General features: G+C 40.5%; 1 protein-coding gene across 2 annotated transcripts in view; it reads left to right on the top strand.

The window, feature by feature from the left end:
- OGDHL (oxoglutarate dehydrogenase L) overlaps positions 1-21,986 on the top strand; it is a 64,261-nt gene that overhangs the window by 22,652 nt on the left and 19,623 nt on the right. For both annotated transcript variants that reach the window (XM_081861155.1, XM_081861154.1), the window contains exons 7-16: positions 3,831-3,977; positions 4,433-4,523; positions 5,274-5,453; positions 6,018-6,146; positions 6,703-6,882; positions 8,059-8,211; positions 10,244-10,346; positions 11,331-11,459; positions 13,585-13,735; positions 17,271-17,398. In XM_081861155.1, coding sequence (XP_081717281.1) covers positions 3,831-3,977; positions 4,433-4,523; positions 5,274-5,453; positions 6,018-6,146; positions 6,703-6,882; positions 8,059-8,211; positions 10,244-10,346; positions 11,331-11,459; positions 13,585-13,735; positions 17,271-17,398 — 1,391 coding nt within the window. The remainder of the gene's footprint in view (positions 1-3,830; positions 3,978-4,432; positions 4,524-5,273; positions 5,454-6,017; positions 6,147-6,702; positions 6,883-8,058; positions 8,212-10,243; positions 10,347-11,330; positions 11,460-13,584; positions 13,736-17,270; positions 17,399-21,986) is intronic.

Genomic DNA, 21,986 nt, shown 5'->3' with positions numbered 1-21,986 from the left:
GAAGAGGCCTTCCCTAGTCCCAAAGGTTTTAGAAAACTACTATCCTGGATGAAGCAGATTATCCAGACCTGTTTCAGTTTCAGGCCCCATTTTAGCATTAAAACAGCCTTGACCACCCTGATTGATGGCCTTTATTGAGAAAGTGACAGGGGAGTGCAACCCGGTTGGTTCTCCTTAATTTCTTAGTGGCCTTTGAAGCCATTGACCCTGATGTTCTTCTGGAACTATTTAGGGGGTTAGAAGCTGCAGGCGCTACGTTTTAGTACTTTTGCTTCTCCCTTTAGGGTCATTACCAGAGAACCGTTCTAGGATGCTTTGCCCAAATAGTTATTGGGCTATGGGGTCCCATAGAGATCTATTATTTGATGGCTTGGGCTGTGGGGAGCTGTAGTCTAAAACATTTGAATGGCAGTGGGGAAGGATGTTTTACTTGCATTAAATAATAGTAACATGAAAGCAAGGAGCTGATAAAAATATGGTCATTTTATATTGGCACGTGCCAGTTCATGAACATAACCATTAAGACTGGTTCTGCTCTAGAGCATTTGGGTAGATATTTTACTTTGTTACTCGGTGATAACATTTGCCTTCTATGGCAATGTTTATATAGTGAGACAGCAGTATATAATTCCTGCCCAAGTTTAATTAAAAGAGAAATGAATTTGAACCAGATGCTTTTTAATAAACAGGTTACCATGGTGTTTGAATGACAGGCTGTTAACAGTCTGCCACATGGAATGTTTTCTCATTTATCTTCCTGATATGTGCACCCCCCTCCTCTTCCTCCGCAACATACATATTGTGTCCTGCTGTACATATTGTGTACTGGTTAACTAGAACGATATGTATAAAAAACCAGGGAGGAGCCTGATATATCCTGTTCATGCAGAAAAAATGCTAGGAAGAGGAATGTATCTGCCTGTCTGCCTGTCTTGTTCAGAATAAGGACTAGAAAGGACTTCCTTTTCACTCTGCAATTTCTAGAGATGCTAGCTGTAGCATGGCCACACTCCCAATAATGATAGACAGCTTGTGACAAAAATCTAAATAAAAAATTCTGTAACAGATATTTTTTCATGTTTTGCATTCAAATCACGCAAGCTGTGTGTCCTGCATAAAATCACTTAGCTTGCATATTCTGAACTGAATATTTGGGAGTTTGGCCACTTGCAAAAAGAAAGGGTTAGACAGGAAAGGAGAATTGGGTCAACAGGAATGTTGTGCTAAGGGAGATAATGAAAGGCTAGGTGTATCCCTGCTTGTTTCTCAAGGAAATCTGGGAATTGTAAAGGGGGCTACGTATTTCTAGATACGCAGGGATTCTCTTAACCCAGAATTTGGGCTACTTTAAACTGCAGTTTCAGACCCTGGTATAAGAAAAATCCTGTTTAGCTTTTTGCTGATGTCAGTGCTGATTTTTCCCTTAAAGGTAAAGGTAAAGGTACCCCTGACAATTAGGTCCAGTCGCGGACGACTCTGGGGTTGCGGCACTCATCTCGCTTTATTGGCCGAGGGAGCCGGCGTACAGCTCATGTGGCCAGCATGACTAAGCCGCTTCTGGCGAACCAGAGCAGCGCATGGAAACGCTGTTTACCTTCCCGCTGTAGCAGTACCTATTTATCTACTTGCACTTTGACGTGCTTTCGAACTGCTAGGTTGGCAGGAGCAGGGATCGAGCAACGGGAGCTCACCCCGTCGCGGGGATTTGAACCGTCAACCTTCTGATCGGCAAGCCCCAGGCTCTGTGGTTTAGACCACAGCGCCACCTGCATTCCCTGATTTTCCCCTTAACCATGGCTAAATGGTTTTGTGAATGAGATTTCCTACAGGGAGCGTGCTCTGGAGGGGATAGTTTGCTGCCTTTTGTAACTGTTTAGTGGGGAGCCAGTTTTAAGTGTGCTCACTGAGTAGATCCTTTGCATTACCAGGGACCAACACATATACCAATTTCCTCATCTGATCACTGAATCTCATGTCAATAAAAGAGAGACTTTGGTTTTATAACTCAGTAACTTGTGCATGCTGCTTCGTAGCATAATCAGGAACCTAGGTTCAAAAATTGGTGATGAGCACTTTGACTCAGTTGCTGGGTGCCAAATTGAAGAGCTGGAAGTAATACAAGCAGAGACTGTGCAACTTTGGATAATAAAATGCAGCTTAAAGGAAACTAAAAAGCTGCCATTCTATCTCACTTTCAAGTTCAGCAGGAATGATGATTCTCAACTGGAGTTGTCACTGTTTAACTTGAGACTGTTCCCATGCGGAAACATTCTCTGTTGGTGTAAATCATAACTCCTTGGTTTTACTTGGTCTCTGCCAGATAATGCTGTGTGAGGGACTCTGGCCTAAGGTTTTGATAGCTTCATGTTAAGTATCTGTCAAGTCAAAAGAATAAGGTATTTTAATTAATCACTTCCAATTTGTACCTTAAGATTTTATCAGTTTTATAAATAGAGAAATTCTAAGTATGCTTACTGGGAACAGACAGCATAATCCTAACTCTGTCTATTTGGAAGTACTGAATTCATTGGAGCTTAATTCCAGGAAAGCATGGAATTATAGAATTGTAAAGTTGGAAGGGACCACAAGGGTTATCTAGTCCAACCTTGGAATGCAGGAATCTTTTGCCTAAAGTGGGACTTGAACTCACAACCCTAAGATTAAGAATCCCATGCTCTACCAACTGAAAAACTGGGTAAGATGTAGTCTGTAGATGTGACACAATTTTCTATTTAGGGGCAATGAGCATGCTACAGATGCTTGTTATGGGATTCACAACTAATACCGTATTGGCCCAAACATAAGCCGCACCTGAATATAAGCCGCACCTTTAAAATTGGGGGGGGGGGGGAGAGAATACAGTGGTACCTCGGGTTACAGACGCTTCGGGTTACAGATGCTTCGGGTTACAAACTCCGCTAACCAGGAAGTGCTTGCTCCAGGTTAAGAACTTTACCCCAGGATAAGAACGGAAATTACGCACTAGCGGCGCAGCGGCAGCAGGAGGCCCCATTAGCGAAAGCATGTCTCAGGTTAAGAACCATTTCAGGTTAAGAACGGACCTCTGGAACGAATTAAGTTCTTAACCCGAGGTACCACTATACGTGAATATAAGCCACTCCCTTAAAATTCCACAGGCACTCACACCCGTTCCGTTTTACCGTATGTCTGTTTCAGCGGTGATATTGTAAAAGCCAGTTTTTGTAAGGTCGCGAATTTAAGCCACCCTTTTCACGGTCGGAATTTGGGTTAAAAAGTGAGGCTTATATTCAGGCCAATACGTTATTACTATATGTTTAACTGGACTGCTTACTATGAGAGCCCCATGAGAGACAGAAATCAGGATAAAATTTTAAAGAAATAAGTAATTCATAGTATTAATTGGCATCATGCTATAAACGGTTCTTGCAAAATCTTGGTAGCTTTAGCTCCTAAAGTGATCATAAAGATGTTTCTCCCCATTTAATGTTCAGTTAAAAAAAAAAAGAGCTTTAGTTAGAATAATTTTTAATTATGTTCATTGATTCTAGCCCACTTGCATTAAAAAAGAAGATACTTAAATCTGTCGCTAAAGGATAGCTTTATTTTTCTGGTTATTGATTCTCAGGGAATGTATTCCAGTATAGTTGTTGCTGGCAAATAACCAAGCATTATATCATCAGTCTAGACAGCTGTGTTACCCAGTGAAATTCCTAAGTTTGCTGATTGTTTCATGCTGTTTCTTTCTCTCTCTTCATTATTACCTCTTTCTTTTTAAATAATATAGAATTATTGCTTGTTGCTTCACTTCCTTAATAAGTGCTCTCCCTTCAATCTATCTTCATGGACAGATTTGAGGATTTCCTTGCTCGGAAATGGTCATCAGAAAAACGCTTTGGTTTGGAAGGATGTGAAGTCATGATCCCAGCTCTGAAAACCATCATTGACAAATCTAGTGAAATGGGAATTGAGTATGTTATATTGGGCATGCCTCACAGGTAACTATTTGCCTATTTTAATTTAATGATCATGATCACACAGCAGTGTGCAATTTAAAAACATGTAATAGTTACATTTGTTAACACAGTTACATTTTAAAGTTTCAGCATACTGCTATTTTCACAATATTCTTATTCCTTAGTTTCCATATTTTTTTTGTTTCTGTTTATTCTATTTTTAAAGTAAGCCAATTTGAGCAATGTTTTCACTTTATTTCATAAGCACACACAAACAAATCCTGCACACATTCAGGTGCTATAAAAAATAAAGTTGTTGTTGCTGAAACAAACTGAATGGGAAGCTAGTCAAAACATAAAAAGGTGATAAGTTTGTGGAATTGAACCAGACAATTGGAACTCAGTATTCAACACTCTACCGAAGCTGTAATTTTACTTGCAGTTGCTTATTATTGCTCCTATGTGCGGTTCATTCACCCAATTTTTTTGTCTCCAAGGGGAAGGCTGAATGTGCTGGCCAATGTTATCCGAAAGGATCTAGAACAGATCTTTTGTCAGTTTGACCCAAAGCTTGAAGCAGCTGATGAGGTGAGATACAATTTCAGTGGCCATTATTACTAATTTAGCCATTTTTTCTCCCGTTGGATTCTTTCCCGTTAAAACTAGAGTTAAGGCTAATTATGTGTGTCATACTCAGATTCCTTCAGATCTGTATTCTGAAGGCTTCCAGATGTTATATAATATCTCAGAAATGCAGGAGGTTCTCTCTTCCTATCTGGGCGCTGCCTCTCGAAGGGAGGAGCTGGAACATTTGCTGGGGCTATTATCTCAAATTGTTGTAGTTTCTGCAGGCTGTGTCTTGGGAGAGCACTGGAGGCTGTCCTGCAAGCCCGAGGTGTGTCAGATTGTGACAGGTAATTTCTGCTGGGACTGCTGCCAAATGGGATCGAGGGGTTTCTGCACAGAGATCTGTGAAAGTGCCACTGAACGTCTCATCCCAGTGTGACTGGTTTCTAGCCACTCTTCTCTCACATCTCTGTAGCCAGGCAGACGGCAGAGGTGCAGTGACAAAGCAAAATAAGATTAAGTCAGGATACCAAGTTTAGATATAATGATAAATCACACGACGCAAGCTGAGTCACAAGCCATCTTCAAACCATAATTTCCTATGGTAGATTGTTGGCGCCAGTCAGACCTTAGTTGGCTGTTGTGGATTTAGAGGTACAAATAAGATAGAGTAGCTAAATAAGCCATAATTTTGTGTTAAATACGAACCCAGCCATTGAGATGATAGATAGTGTTTGAGTGTTTGGACTTTCATAGTTTCTGGTGTCTTAGGGATCTGGGGATGTAAAATATCACCTGGGAATGTACCATGAGAGAATCAACCGAGCAACAAACAAAAAGATCACCCTATCACTTGTGGCTAACCCATCTCATTTGGAAGCAGTGGATCCTGTCGTACAAGGGAAGACCAAAGCTGAGCAGTTTTACCGAGGGGATACTGAAGGGAAGAAGGTAACATTGTCTGGATAATAACTTCTGCTTGACCTCATTTCTAATAGCCTGTGCTAGATTTCAGCTGTTGAAATAAAAAGATGCCACTTGTGTCTTCAGAATACTTTTTTTTTTTTTTTACTTCAGTTGAGTCGATGTAGAAAATGTTTGAGACACGTAGCTTCTCCCACATTTTCATTTTAAGCTAATCACTTTCAATTGCCATGAACGTTCAGAATGGCAGTTTCTTAAAGAGGTCCAGTCAGAAACAAGTTTTGTTGAAAGGCTACTTTGAGAAGGGATTGAAAGCAAGAGTCCAACTCCGCTGGCAGAATGGCTTGCTGCCAAGCTGTGTTGCAACAGATCTTTCCCATCCATAATCCTCAGTTGGATCCTAGATGACCATGTGCCCTCTTGAGAGCCAGATGTGGACCAGATAGCATCCGTTATTGATCGTTTCAGTGACATATCAGATTCTTTACAACTTGCATAACATTAGGAGGGGGGAAAGGGAATTAAACTAGGGATTTGTGAAACGTTGACGGATGAATAGCACCAGTAATTTTTAACTCCCTCTCCACTTAGGTTATGTCTATACTTTTACATGGCGATGCTGCCTTTGCTGGGCAAGGAGTTGTTTATGAAACTTTTCATCTCAGTGATCTTCCATCATATACCACCAATGGCACCATTCATGTTGTGGTCAACAATCAGGTAAAAAGCAGAAATAGGAAATTGGGTTTCCTTAATAGCTTTTGGCAAGCTTTTCCGTTGCCTTCATGATACATAGTGGACAGCACATTACATTCTTCCCTTGAGCCAAGGGGTTGCTCTGTGGCTACAGGAAGCCTTTATGAGAAGGGAAACTAAAGTCTTTTTGGGAAAAGTTACCAGAAAGGCTGGGAAAAAATCCAAGGGAAGACAGAAAGTTGTTTTTTTCTGCTGTTTATGCAGGGTCACTCTGAATTTAGAAGGCAAAGTGTTTTATTGCTCATGTCGAAATTGGTCATGAATCGCCATGAAATGACGCGGTGGCTTTTTGCCCTCCCTGTCTCCAGCACCAATAAAATGTTAATGTACATAACATTTTATTGTACAAATGTACAAATGTTAATGTACATAAGAAAAGAATGAAATGTGATACCTTTCAGAACTTGTTCTTCCTAACTGAAAAGCATAGCATCCTGTCGTATAAATAACGAGTCTGTAAACTGAAATGTCAGTTCTCAACACTGCCACTAAAAACTACATGTTAAGTATTGCGTTTTAGATTGGCTTTACTACTGATCCACGAATGGCTCGCTCATCGCCATATCCAACTGATGTTGCTCGCGTGGTCAACGCACCTATCTTCCATGTCAATGCTGATGATCCTGAAGCAGTGATGTATGTCTGCAACGTAGCTGCAGATTGGAGAAACACTTTTAATAAAGATGTGGTTATTGATCTGGTAAGTACTGTCATTCTTTACTGTTGAATGGTCTTCCCTGCATATGGGGCTAGGTGGGCATCCATTTTCCACTACAGCTCTTTATGCCCCTTCAAATCTCTCATGCAAGTTGAGGGGCTCCGAAACAGCCTCCATTGAAGGTTGAGGAGCTGTGGTGGAAAGAGAAAATCTGCATAACCCTGTAACGCGTTGAAATACTTGAAGTATGTGCACACAGAGTCTTTTAAACCTGGACTTTTAACTTAGTGAAGTAGGTTATGAATATGATGATATAGTGTTAATTACAGATTGTGCATTTCCGTTTGTAGCATCTAAAAGAACAGGACCCAATATTGCTCTGAATCTGAATCCCTTAAAAATGTATTTCACCTCACAGATAATAAGGGAAAATGTTACTCCTATCTGTAACCTTTTGGTTTGCACTCTGTCTGGGCTCTGAAACTAATTTACACAATCCCACAATCTTTAAAAAAAGAAAGACCTGACTTATGTGCCTTTATTGCTTCCTGGCCATACTTAATTACTATGCTTTTGTAAGAGAGTACAAGAAAGGAGGGAGAAAAAAACCCTTTTGTCTTGTATGCATTTTGGTCTCTAGGAACTCTCAAGAGTCAAATTGGGAAGATATCCCAGAGGAATTATCCCTGGGATGTTGGGGGAAGTATACTCTCCAAAGAAGAAGATTAAACAGCTTGAAGCATCCATACCTTTATTGCATTTATAGACCTTTCTGCCAAAGCTCTCACCGAGGGATTCACAGTTTTAAAATATTAATTCAAACAAATAGTACAAAATATTCTCAGGCCTAATTCAGGAGCTGATGGCACTGGCACTCTGGCACAGGGATTTAGCTGTAGATTCCTGGGTGTTTTGATTTCTGATGTCAGGGAGACTACCAAACCTCTGTCAGGACTGACTAAGCTAAGTCAGGAAGATAATGGGGGGCAGCGCGGCGATTCTGCTCACTGAGCTTTCAGCTGCTCTGGAATTCTTTCCAGAACTGGGTGCAACAGCTTTGGGAACGAAATTATTTTTTAAGAACTACATAGCTGGTGGGAACTGCAAACTGTAAAGTAAATTATAGAGAGGGCTGATCTTTAGAAAGCAACGAAGGCCCTTAATTGTTCTTTTTATTGCCCATTTCATTGTGATCATTGCATTGACTGAAATATGTAGGTTTGTTACCGAAGACGGGGCCACAATGAAATGGATGAGCCCATGTTCACCCAGCCTTTGATGTACAAGCAGATTCACAAGCAGGTGCCTGTGCTGAAGAAGTATGCCGACAAGCTAATAGCTGATGGAACTGTGACGCTGCAGGAGTTTGAGGTAACAATGCTAGCAGTGGAGAGGGCCATTAATGGTGCTGGTTTTGTAACAAGTAATACTGCTATAGCTTTCTATTTTAACTGGTTTGATTTGTTTTAATTTTTCGAGGTCAGGAAATAACTTCTGACTTATTCCTTAATACTTCCAAATAAATTATCCTTAGGGGAAATCGGTTGGTTGCCTCAGTAATTTCAAAAAATAAAAACATGAAGAACAAGAGCAGTATGTACTGGTGCACTGGTTCACAGCAGCAGTAGCAGTAAAAACTATGCATGCAAAATAGTGTTTTGGATTTGCAGGGGACACCTCTAAAACCTAGAAATGAATAAATGGTAGGATTCGGTGTTCCCTTGCGCCAGTAGCGGCTTAGTCATGCTGGCCACATGACCCGGAAAAACTGTCTGCGGAAACGGACAAACGCCGGCTCCTTCGGCCTGTAAAGTGAGATGAGTGCTGCAACCCCAGAGTTGTCTGTGACTGAACTTAACTATCAAGGGTCCTTTACCTTTACCTTTTTTTAGTATTTGGGTGATTAGGAGTATTCAGGGAAAGGCCTCTAGCTGGCTTCATCTTCCATGGGGCAGGAGCCTAGTGAAATTTCTTTTGTATTATTTCTTTGCACCATCACTATGTGTGACCTTTGAGAAAGATGTTCCTGCCCCGAAGGGCTTTAATTTGACACAGGAAGGCAAACGTGATAGGCTGAGGTCCAGGGTGGATCCTATCCTGAGATCTGCTGCGAGACATAAGCCAGGGTCTCTGAGTTTAGACTTTGGGATTCCCAGACATCTCCCATCTGTAACCTCTTCCTCTGTTTTTATTTTCCTTTCTGTCTCCAAGCTCCTAAGACAGTGGTGGCGAACCTTTTAGAGACCGAGTGCTCAAACTGCAACCCAAAACCCACTTACTTATCTCAAAGTGCCATCATGGCAATTTAACCTATATATCTCACGTTTTCTGTGTGTTTCACATTTCTTTTTTATACTGCTGTTGTAGTAAATAATCCTTCATAAAAGTTACTGCATTACATTCTTCATTAAATTATCTTTCCATTGATAAAAAAAGGAGTAGTATGTAATTGCTGAATAATAAAGAGAAAAGAGAATCACGAGTGATTTACCACCAGCTAGACTGGTGACTGGGAGTGACCGCCAAGACCATACAACACCGGTCCTGAAAGACCTACATTGGCTCCCAGTATGTTTCCGAGCAGAATTCAAAGTGTTGGTGCTGAGCCCTAGACGGCCTCAGCCCAGTTTACCTAAAGGAGCGTCTCCACCCCCATTGTTCAGTCCGGACACTGAGGTCCAGCTCCAAGGGCCTTCTGGCCGTTCCCTCACTGCAAGAAGTGAGGTTACAGGGAACCAGGCAGAGGGCCTTCTCTGTAGTGGTGCCTGCCCTTCAGATGTCAAGGAAATAAACAACTATCTGACTTTTGGAAGACATCTGAAGACAGCCCTGTTTAGGGATGTTTTTAAGGTTTGATGTTTTATTGTGTTTTTAATATTCTGTTGGCAGCCACCCAGAGTGGCTGGGGAAATTATTATTATTATTGGAAGACCAATGATAGAAAAGTGCAAGGATTTGCAGGTTTGGTGGCCATGATACCTATCCCCACCCTCTGGTGATCATCTCTTCCCTTGTTTCTAAATTCATGCCGTGCTTTGTAGGAACTCGGAAATCCTTGTTCCTCCCCAGAGTCTTGTGAGCAGGCTTGTACAAGTGGCTTCTGCCCAATGTCCTCCTGATTCTCCCCACTCCCACTGTAACCATATAATATATGGTAAAAAACTTTGTTGTTGTTGTTTAGTTGTTTAGTCGTGTCCGACTCTTCATGACCCCATGGACCAGAGCACGCCAGGCACTCCTGTCTTCCACTGCCTCCCGCAGTGGTAAAAAACTAATTGCTTGTAAAATTGTGCTAGGTATAAAAAACTTGACTATTACTGCTTTGATGGAATTTTAGTTTTCCCTATCCCTCTGCATTCCTGCTGTGGTATTTGTCACATGACGTTTCGCCCCTATTCTACAGGAAGAAATTGCAAAGTACGATAAGATTTGTGAGGAAGCTTATTCTCGATCCAAAGACAATAAAATCCTACACATTAAGCACTGGCTTGATTCACCTTGGCCAGGTAGGAAGTGTTGCTGTAAATCTCATTGGCTACATTTCGATGTCACAGTAAAACATGGTTTATTGTGATAGGAGGGAATGTGGTTGTCTCCCCTTTCTCCTTCTCTGTGGTGGCTGCAAGATGCAGATTGCAGGAGGACAAATCTCAGCTGCAGCCTATAGTTTTTCTGAGGGAGACAAGCCATGAGCCTGGGTCTCGGCATAACACTAAATCAAACCATGGCTTACCTCCAGTTAGCGAGGTGGCTGCAGTTTCTGCTGTGAGTCTTCACATGCTTGCACATTTATGCTTAGCCATGGTTTGGCTTAGCATTTCATGAGAAATAGGCCTATGTCAGCTTCTCCTTCTGCTTCCCCTTGCTGTTTAAAAACAGCAGCTATTTTGCCCCTCGCCCCATTCCTTTTTAACTGTACAAAAACATCTGTCATATTTACCTCCTCAAATGACCCTCAAATGATACTAGTGACTGCTTTTCTAGGTGTGCAAACAAGTAAAATTGAGGGGGGCTGGAAGCTGCCTCCGTACCAGTATTTTTAAAAAGCAAAAGAGAAGATAAGGCATTTGTTCCTTTCCAAAAGAGTTGGATACATTTCATTTCTCAGTTCCCCCAAATTACTCTGCCAGTTCAGGGTTGGCCTGAAATCCCCACTCCCAATTTAGCAGATCTCCACACTGGACTAAAGTTCCATTTTTATATGCAAACAAATGAGCCATAAAAATTTGTACCTTCCCTCTCCCCTGCCCCCAGGAACTCCAAAAACTACTACAAATGCCTGTTTAGCCCTGTAGCCAGGCGAAAAAGGAACACTTTTCTTAAGGGCCGGGGGGTGCAATTTAGCATTTGGTTCCAGGTCCCCACTTGTGTGATTCTAAAGGGGGAATTTGTTATTACTTTTGTTACACAGGATGGGATTTCTCTAAACAAGCAGGATCTTTCTGGAAAAAAGTTTCTGTACTTTTTCAACATGTCTCCCCATGTTTCAGGTTTTTTTAATGTGGACGGAGAACCAAAGAGCATGACTTGCCCTCCAACTGGAATTCCTGAAGATATGCTGATTCATATTGGAAATGTAGCCAGCTCTGTGCCTTTGGAAGGTTTTAAAATACATGGAGGTGAGAACTTAATTCTTGCTATATTTCCAGCACTGGCTTCCTTTTTCTCTAGAGATGCAGCGTTGACAGGAGAATATTTGCTAGCTGAATGCTGATTCTCCCTGTCCTGAATTTGGAACGCCGTCTGTTTCCTGAACAGAAGAAACTTTTCCCCTTTCATATCCCTTTCCATTAAAAAGTAGTGTTTGATGTACATACTACAAGTGCACAGCATAACCAGCTAGGAGGTTGTATGTTTTTCTTTTTTGTTTAGGCTTAATGCTCGTACAAGCAACATTAATGAGCTTTGCTAATTATTATTTTCAGCCTTATTGAATTGAAGCAATCATGAGTATATTGTTAACTTCACTGGTCTGGCAAACATTGTGCAAAGGACTAGGGAAGTTGTGGCACTTGAATTAGTGTTAAATTAATAGTACTTTCATTTATGTGAGGGGCTGATTGACTGTAAAGCCATATTATATGTCCTTGAGGAATTACTGTGGATTGACTGATCTTTGGCTGTTTAGCTCTCCATATGATTCTTGGTGGTGCTACTTTAGTTGTATGTTTATATTTCTCCATGTGAAAACATTCTTTAAAGAAAAGTGTTTCAACTGATGCTTTGCACAACACTTAAAAGTGATGAAAATGTAGAAGAAAAGGTGGACGTTGGGAAGAGGTTGGAAAGAGAGATGTTCTCAAGGGAATCAACAAGATTTGAGGGATTACATCTCATTGTTAAAAGTGCCTCTGCAGAGATTTTTGCCTCTGGAGGCAAGAGCTAGCAAATTGCATTTGCTGCATGGTCTGTAACCTGCATTGATTCGTTCTCTAACGTGGGTCTGTAAAGTCACATTATGAGCTGTGTGAGATTTGAATAATGCTTTGATGATCACATCTGTCTTTCTTTTATTTATTTTCCTTCCTCTGAGATTGATCAACAGGGGTTGTTTTATACAATTAAAATTCCTGAGAAGTTATTACAGCAAAGCTTTCAATTACACATCTTCAATGTTTTGTTTTCAAGTGGCATGTAATTAACATTCACTTTCTTATTAAAACAAAATATCATTATTCATTAGTACGTATCTGGAGAAATCCTCATATACAAAGTGTAGCTTCTAGTTCTGTCCTCTGTTGCTATGCATTGATGTGTAAATATTTTATTAAATATGCACACATGTTCCCGAAACACTGAAAAGTAACACGGCGCTTAGAGTGAACCATCTGCTTGGTGCCTCTAATTTTTAATAGGCAATTGTTAGGTTGATATGGATTTGATGTATCGACCATACTACAGTTTTGAAATTGCTTCATTCATAAAATAAATATTGCTTGCCAAAATCATTCAGTAAAATCTTATTCATGAAACAGCACAGCTAGCTATGCAAGACTTTTCATGAATAAGACAGAAACTTTGCCTGTCGTAAAAATATTGAATTAGGCAAGGATTTGCTTATTTCATGAATGAAGCTGAGAATGTGGTTAATTCATATATTAGACAGAGCTATTCGGCTATATTATTTCATGAATAAAGCAAGTTCACTCATATATACAATGAAGGGTCTTGAATAACTAAAAAGTGGAGCAAAAAGCAGAATGGCTTTGATATTGGAACTTGTTTATGTAAGGGAGTATAAGTTTTCCAAGCCTTCAGTCTTAATCTAGTAACATTCTTAAAAAGAAATATGATAATAACTTGAGGTGTAAAAGTATACCATCGTTGATGGATACAATAAAAGAGGTATTCAATTTTAGTGTGTGATTAGCAAGCAGGAATTGTGATAGTTAAAAGTTTACCTATGGAGCAGTGTAGGTGGAGAGATAAAATATTAAGACTGAGAACTGAAATATAGCTGGAGCTTGATTGTGTGAAATGTTATCAATATAAGGACAATGAACTTGTGGTTGAATTGAATTGTCTGGATTGTGAATGACTAGTAGAAGCATTCAGAAGGGAGGAAAGTCAAAAAGACATTCAGGTGAGGTCACCATTTAGTTATCAGTATTTTGCTCTCTTGGTTGTGTTTCCTTAGCACTCCAGTCTTCATCTTGGGCATGGAGACATGTATTGGTATCCTGATAACTTTTTTTGTTAATTGCAGCCAGTAATTCTTCTTTTCTCCTCCTTCTCCCCACTTAGGACTTTCTCGGATTTTGAGAAGTCGACTGGAAATGACAAAGAACCGAGTTGTCGACTGGGCCTTGGGGGAATACATGGCTTTTGGGTCTTTGTTGAAGGAAGGTATCCATGTCCGACTAAGTGGGCAGGATGTAGAAAGGGGCACTTTCAGGTGAGTTGTATAATACAGCTGCTGCTCATCCGGTAGAAAATATCATACAGATTTTGCTGTGAGTTAATGCTAAACTGGGTCATTCTGAGGGAATGCTGTTTGTAACAGGTAAGATGTTAAATGCTAAAGGGGAATGCACATGTAATTGCATGAGGTAGTTGAGTATGAACATGAATTTGAATGAAGAAGTAATTGCAAAAGCTCTGGAAGAAGTGTTAGGGAGAGCTTCTGCGATGGTGGAAGGAAAGAGATCAGGCAAAGAAAAACAGGTATATAAACAGCATAAAAGGGTAGGTGAACTAACTGGGGTGGGGACTCCCAAAACAGCACACTGAGCATGCTGACTTGCTGTTTTGGTTTACATCAGAGTGGCCGAGAGGGGGGTCTTGTCATTTGAGCAGCCCATGACCTCCATATATGCTGCCCAGGCTTGTGTCCTGGAGAGATCACTCGGGTGCTACTAACACAACAAAAACAACACGGGAGACAGAGGTTAAGAGTTACCGGTCTCTGCAGCCACAGCAGGCACTGTGATTCTCCGGAAGTTTGGCTTCACCCCCGGAGGCGCTTTCCATTGTCTCTTGAGACAGACGGATGCCAACGACAACATGTTTCAGGGTGAAAGATTCGAGTGGGAAGGAGAGTGAAATTGAATGACAGGCATCTGGAGCAGGGACACTTCACCCTGCAATCTTTTGTCGCAACAGGGCAGCACATAGCAATCACAAAATACAATCATAATGCCGCAGTAATTTAAATTATTTGATTTTATATGATAGCAAACCTGTTTACTGAGGACCTATCCTTAGACAGGCAAAACAGCACCATCCATACTGAAGATGGATGTATCAGCTGTTGTAGGGGAGTTCTAAGATTTGCATATGGGGAAAAACTTTGTGGGTGGGACTAAGATCAGGGGGAAACCCTAAACAGCTGGGAGGAGTATACTCAGTGACCGCAGAACCCTGAGTGTCTTTTTGTGGGAGGAGGGATAACTACCAAACTTCTAGAAGATGTCTAAAGGCTGCCCTGTTTAGGGAAGCTTTTAATGTTTAATAGGTTATTGTATTTTAGTGTTTTGTTGGAAGCTGCCCAGAGTGGCTGGGGGGACCCAGCCAGATGGGCGGGGTATAAATAAATAAATAAATAAATAAATAAATAAATTATTATTATTATTATTATTATTATTATTATTATTATTAAAATTGGGAAGGGGAAATAGAATGGAATGTCCAGACTGTGGCATGGTTGGCTGGAACCATGAACAAAGAGCACTTCATATGCTGCAACAGATCCCATTTGGACCCACTGAATTTTTTCTCTCTTTCAGTGTGCTCATGCAGGTTGGAAGATTTTAGAGCCAATCTGTACATTATTTGGATCAATGACCTGTTAAACTGAAGTGAGCTACAACACTTCAGACTGCATATGGGAGATCGGGGACTACATATGGGAGAATGTGCTTTTTTATAAATGGTTTCTCACAAAGGAAGTCACTGAATGTGGCAGACTAGAGTGAATGCTACCGTAAACCCTTTGGTGTGTTTGGTTTGGTGGGCAGGTTTTGGTTTTAAAAAATGGGGCCCTTGCAAAAAACAGGACACCTTCGCTTGCTTCTGAAAACCATATGGCCTAGAATCCCAACATATTTGCCTACTGTTTTTTGCTACACGATGTGTAGATCGTTTGCTAGAGGGGTTTTATGGGGAAACGGGTCGACAAAAATGGCCACCTCCATTGCACTTCTATAGTTGTCGCGTTTTAACCTCCGGCATGCCATTGGCTCCGGTTTTACGATATTAACTAGTTTCTATTTAGAGTGGTGAACGGTTCTTGCTAAGATGCTTTAGAAGAACAGAATTTCTGCTGGCAATTTGTTCAGCTTCGGCAGGCGTGCACCTCAGAATAGCTATTATCAGGGTAATAGCCCTTCTTCCTTTAGTGGTTGTAGAGCTTGAACATATTGGTGTGTTTCACTCAGTTAGTCTTGCTCAGGGAGTTAATGGATTACAGTAATTACTTCAGTCATCTCTGTTTTGATAATGTTCCTTGGTGCACCATTCTAATGCTGATTAATGGAGCTCTAGAGGGCACTAAGCAGTGAGCCAATGAAGGGTGGGCATTGAGGACCGGAGGATGCAGCTCTTTCAAGACTTGAACCTGAAAAGTGCTCAAGGAGCTGAAAGCCGGTGCACAATACAGGCTGCACATGACTCAAGGCACGAGGAACAGAATTTCACAGCTAATTATAATTTGAGCGAAAGCAGCCCTGTTGTGTAATGGCTTCCACACTTCATATTTTATGGAGTGTAACTGCATGCCACTAAAAGCTTCATGCATCGCGCAGCAACAATTGCAAAGTTATCCGCAGCAGCGTCAGCCTGTTGTCAGAAGTGAATACTTGAGATATTGAAGAGCTTTAATTTAAAATAACAGTAACGGTTAATCCCTTGCGACTGCCTAGATGCAGTGAACGGTAGCTTCCATACTGGAGGCCGCTGTTGATTTTTTATAACTTTAGCTGTAGCTTTAATCTTTCCAATCGTGTGGAAAATAATATGAGATTTTGTGTAATGGGAAAGGGTGTGAACTGAGAAATACCTGATTCAAATCTAAGCTCAGTCAGAAACTCACTTTGTGGTCTTCAACAAGCCATTATCTCTCAGTCTCTCTCTTTTTTAAGGGTTACTTTGTATTTATTTATTTAAATATATATATTTTTATTAAATTTTCTGTTTTACAGTTTAGAATATTCATTTAAACAACCTTAACGTATCAATGACTTTCTTCTTCTCTTTCCATGGTTCATTTTGCATAACATAAATCCCTGCATATTTTGCATAAACTAAACCATTCAGTACAGTCGTACCTTGGATCCTGAACACCTTGCAAGTCGAACATTTTGGCTCCTGAATGCCGCAAACCTGGAAGTGAGTGTTCCGGTTTGCAAATGTTATTTGGAACAGGGCTTCTGTGGCTTCCAATTGGCTGTAGGAGCTTCCTGCAGCCAATCAGAAGCCGTGCTTTGGTTTCCGAACATTTTGGAAGTCAAACAGACTTCCAGAACAGATTCCGTTCAACTTCCAAGGTACAACTGTATACTATTATTACATCCATCAAAACTTATGTACACTGTTGAATTTATTGAAAATGTTGCCGTTATCAAATGTACACAAAACTGCCCCCCCCATATATTCAGAAAACATTTCCCAGTCTTCTTTAAATGTATGTTCTTCTTGTTCTCTTATTCCATATGTTAGGTCTGCAAGCTGCACATATTCCATGAGTTTAAGTTGCCATTCTTCTTTAGTTGGAACCTCCCTTGTTTTCCATTTTGGGGCTAACACCATCTCCCAGTCTCAGTCCTCAGCCTGCAAATGGCTATAATACTGAGCTGCCTTGCTGGATGATTGTTGTAATAATTGCGAAGAACTCTGAACATTCGAAAAGTGTTCTGTGCGTGCTCGTGCCACCGTTTCCTTTTCTCAAAATATCTTTTCTTAAAACGTCATTGTGTTTTTAAAAATCTTTGTAGCCATCGCCACCATGTACTCCATGATCAAGATGTTGACAAGGGGACCTGTGTTCCTATGAATCATCTGTGGGAGCAGCAAGCCCCTTACACCGTATGCAATAGCTCCCTTTCAGAATATGGGGTCTTGGGTAAGTCTGGCAGTTTTTTATTGGATTACTTGAGTACCTTGAGATTGTATAGAACTACACACCATACTTTTCCGTGTATTAGACGAGGGTTTTTTACTCTAAAATAAAGTTTAAAGGGGGGGGGGTGTCTCGTTATACATGATAAATAACAAGATGAAAGATGAAAAAATATTTTTCAATAATTCCAGTGGCGTCTTTAAGATCAACTAAATATAAGCTTTCAAGGTATGAGCTTTCGTGTGTAATACCTTGGGTAAAGAATTTAATTCGTTCTGGAGGTCCGTTCTTAACCTGAAACTGTTCTTAACCTGAAGCACCACTTTAGCTAATGGGGCCTCCCGCTGCTGCCGTGCCACCGGAGCACAATTTCTGTTCTCATCCTGAAGCAAAGTTCTTAACCTGAGGTACTATTTCTGGGTTAGTGGAGTCTGTAACCTGAAGCGCCTGTAACCCGAGGTACCACTATACACACTTCGTCAGATATTCTGAAGCAGAGGTCACTTCAACCTTATAACTGTTGATGACTGTTATGGCAGTTGGTTCCACAGGGACAGATGACCAAAATTGGCTTCAGTATGTATAATCGGACATGAATCCAATATCTCTATTCAGACCAGGTCTCTCCATAGGTCTCTCCATGTCTTATACATGGATAGTGTAGAGGGGGGACGGGTGATTGGTTGCAGCCGTCAGCAGGATCTTGCGATTGGGTGGGTGAATGGTGTCTGCTGCAAGGGCTGCTTTTTATTGGCTGCTGCTTTGTCAGTTTGGTGTGCGTTGCTTGCAATTGTTAGTGTTTGTCAGTTGGGTGACAACTCGGGGCCATCTCACTCCATTTTCTTTAATTTTAGTCCCCCAAAATAGGGGGCATTTTATACATGGGGGCATCTTATAGACGAAAAGGTGTATCCAAATCTATACACTTGGACCTTTGTCTTTATTTTTTGAGTGTATCCAAATCTATACACTTCGACCTTTGTCTTTATTTTTTAAAACTGTGACCTCCCTTTTCGGATAAACAAGCAAATGGATTATTTTTGCAATATGCTTGTCAATATTGGGCTCCACGCGGATTAAAACTCTTGAAATTTTTCATTCACTTTAGCACGGGTTTCTTTATCATTGAAGGTTAGGGAAATGAACTCTCTGCATTCCTTCTGACTGCAAGCCATTTTAAATAGTAATTAGGGAAGGAAATTTGACTGCGAGGCAATGTTTTTGAGAATTACCACTTTGAAAGAGAGAGAAATTATTAATGTTCCAATATGCGTATAGACCAATAGCATCTGATCCAGGAATTCCTGCTTTGTTTTTCTAAATTCATCCCATCATAAGCACAACTCCAAAAAGAGAGAGAAGAATTAAGCCCTGAACTTGAACTTCCATTTGCATAAACAAGCAAAATGATTCTGTCATTTTAGGAATTCCCATTAGTGTCTTAGATTGCAACTAATTAAGTAAAAATGAATTGAATAGCTCTGCATGATGAAGCTTCAAATTGTTTTTCTGGCAGGTGCACAAGGAGGGTGCTGGCACCTGTTCAGAGCTGCGAGTCAGTGCTGAGTTATTATTGAACCACTAAAGAGCAGCAAGTGTATAATAGTTCTACTAAAATGTTATTCTTGCTGGACTAATTTGCCACAGGGATAAATCCACTGCACCCTAGATACTCTGCAATGTAAAAGAGTATTTTTGGGAAAAGGAAGAATTATGTTAAAGATAATGGAGAAAAAACATCTTGTTTAGCTTGCATTCCTTCACCGTAAACTAGCTTCATCACTTATTTTGTAATTTTAATGATGGGGATTCTGTAGACAGTGCCAGCCTTGTATTTTGCCAGTCATCAACTTGCCCATGCTAAATAGCAGCTGCTCCTGTTTAAACATATGTGGCAAACTGCCCGGGAAACATCTAGGTAATGTCACAAAAACATAGCTCAGCATTTTAGTTTTCTTCCCCATATTGAAAATGCAACCATTTTTTCCTTCAGCGATTACTGTTAGAAAGAATCTTAAAACCTAATGGCAGTCACCTCCTTATTGGTCTTCATTGCAGATCTGTTCAGAAAAGTGAAGAAGACATTACAGTAAATTAAGTGCTACATTGCCATTTCAAAGCACTTTGGGTGTTTTCTTATTTGTTTTAAATCCCAGGCTGAGAACCCTTGACTAATGACAAATCATGTTGCATTAAACTGCAGCTTAATTAATTTTAATTGAAAGACTCTTGCTCTTTCTGACAGTCACGCAACTTGCTGTCAGGGAGAAGGGGGAGAGATAGCATAATATGAAGTGCAAGCTGACGCTGCTTCTCAACACCTCTGTCTATCAGAGTGACACATGAAAACAAAGAGGAGAGGCACCAAAAATTGGGCTGATCGCTGTTTCCTCATCTGATGATTCTATTATCTGAAGTTCTCCAGATAACAACATAATATTTGGACCATCATTGGACTCCACCTTTAGAGGTTTTCTACTAAAGAACACTTGCGCTTATAAAACCCCAAACTATTTTAATAAAGCGTACTCATCTGTTACTTAAACCCATCATGATCCAGAAATGACTTCCTTCTTTGTACACTATCAGTTCCTGTCATTACACACATGCCACCAATGTATTGCTTCATCCTTAATGTCACCTCCCACCTGAAGGTCAATCTAAAAAATGTTTGCTTTAGATTTTTGATTTGTGGGGTTTCAGCCCCTCTTTTTGGAATAACTGGGTTGAGACCAGGGCCGGATTTGAGTTTGATGAGGCCCTAAGCTACTGAAGGTAATGGTGCCCAGCTGCCCTTTGTCAACAACAAATTATCACTTTTTTTTTTGCATTGAATATATGCTATATGGTAATTTATGGACCTAATAGGTATCTAAAGCCATTTGCACATAACAAATAGGAGCCTACACAACACAAAACACTGTTGCTGTACACAGGTTTTATTTTATTTGTTTTTTATCTTATATTTTGGAAATGTACATCCAGGGTTTTTTCCCCCTTTAAATTTTTTTGGGGCCCCCAAGAGACTGGGGCTCTAAGCTATAGCTTGTTTAGCTTATACGTAAATCCAGCACTACTTGAGACCAATTGCCACAAGTGACTTTCCACATGTGGAATTGTTTCTTAAAACTGTTCCTGTAAATAAAACCACCAGCACCTTACTAGTAAGGTCAAGGACACATTCCTGTATTGTGGAATTATTTACGACTTGGGAGACCTGCCCTATCACTGGAAATCATAAGGGAGAAGGCAGCTGTTAGTCTGTCTTTTATGGTATTGCTTAATTTAGTGGTTTTTGACAGTGTGCTGTTATAGTAGAGTTAGGAGAAAGGAATTAATGCATTGTCAGTTTGAAGACACAATTTAAATCTACAGGGCAATCTTTAAGACTAACCAGAATATAAGTATTGAAATCTTTCATCCTGTGTGTACTTCAGTAGGATCTTTGACTGAGATTAAACTGAGTTTCCATTCTTTACAAAGCCTGATTTCCCTATTCTAATATAGTAGCATGTGTGTGAATAAGGCTTGAACAAATGAGCCATCTTGGGTGTTTCCTCATCCATGTCACCCAGTCTGTAGAAAAAGTCGTTGAATGCTTGTTTAAAAATAGAATTGGACTCAAACCTATCCAGGAAAGCCTATTTAGCTTCTCGCTTTATTTAAAGAATACCTTAGGGAACCTGCAAGAAGAGTTAAAAAAGATTTTCACTCTTTCAGCAGATGATGACACAGCATGACAATTAGGATGGTTTTTTATTTTTTTTAAATAAATTTGTCTTGTTGGAAATGAGTATTAATAGCATGAAAGAGTATGAATCTCTGTCAGAGAGTCAGTAGTACAGACACCTTGAATGAAAGGTTAGAAAGCTAATATGTCGTGCTTTCTAACTTTTTGGCAGAGGGAAACAGAACACGTGCACAGATGGGTTCTTCACGGAGTTCAGCACCACAGAAACCAAAGCAATTTATTGACATACCTTCATCAAGATCTGGCTGAATGTCCTGAATACAATTAGCATCAGGATAGCACATAAAAATTCACATCCTCTGCAAATGAAGTTTGTCTGTGCATTCATGGATGGACATTATAAGTGCCACATTCCTGTACATATTCAGACTATTCAGTGCTGTTGAGGAAGGCAGCTCTGGACCAAGACTGGCCTTGGGGGAAAACAGAGGGAAAATGGAGAAGGAAGAGGTTGAGAAGCCACCATTTTTGTAGGCGTGAAAGAGCAAGGCCTGTGCCAAGAGGCCAAAAGTATGCAGAGCTGGCAGTGTTAGACAGTGGCTCAACCATCCCATTACCTCCCATGTGGTGCTCACTATGACAGTCGCCATCGACTGGGAGTTCTGCTTGCTTCACCCATCATGAGGTCAGGCAGTCATCATCATCACCATTTATTATTTATACCCTGCCCATCTGGCTGGGTTTCCAACAAAAGATTAAAAATACATTAAAACATCACTCATTAAAACTTCCCTAAACAGGGCTGCCTTCAGATGTCTTCTAAATGTCAGATAGTTGTTAATTTCTTTGACATCTGATGGGAGGGCGTTCCACAGGGGGGCACCACTACCAAGAAGGCCC

Source organism: Podarcis erhardii, assembly GCF_964252035.2.
Source record: "Podarcis erhardii genome assembly, chromosome: 5".
NCBI lineage: Eukaryota > Metazoa > Chordata > Lepidosauria > Squamata > Lacertidae > Podarcis > Podarcis erhardii.
Note: the sequence above shows the minus strand (reverse complement) of the source record. Positions and strands in the feature narration are given on the sequence as shown.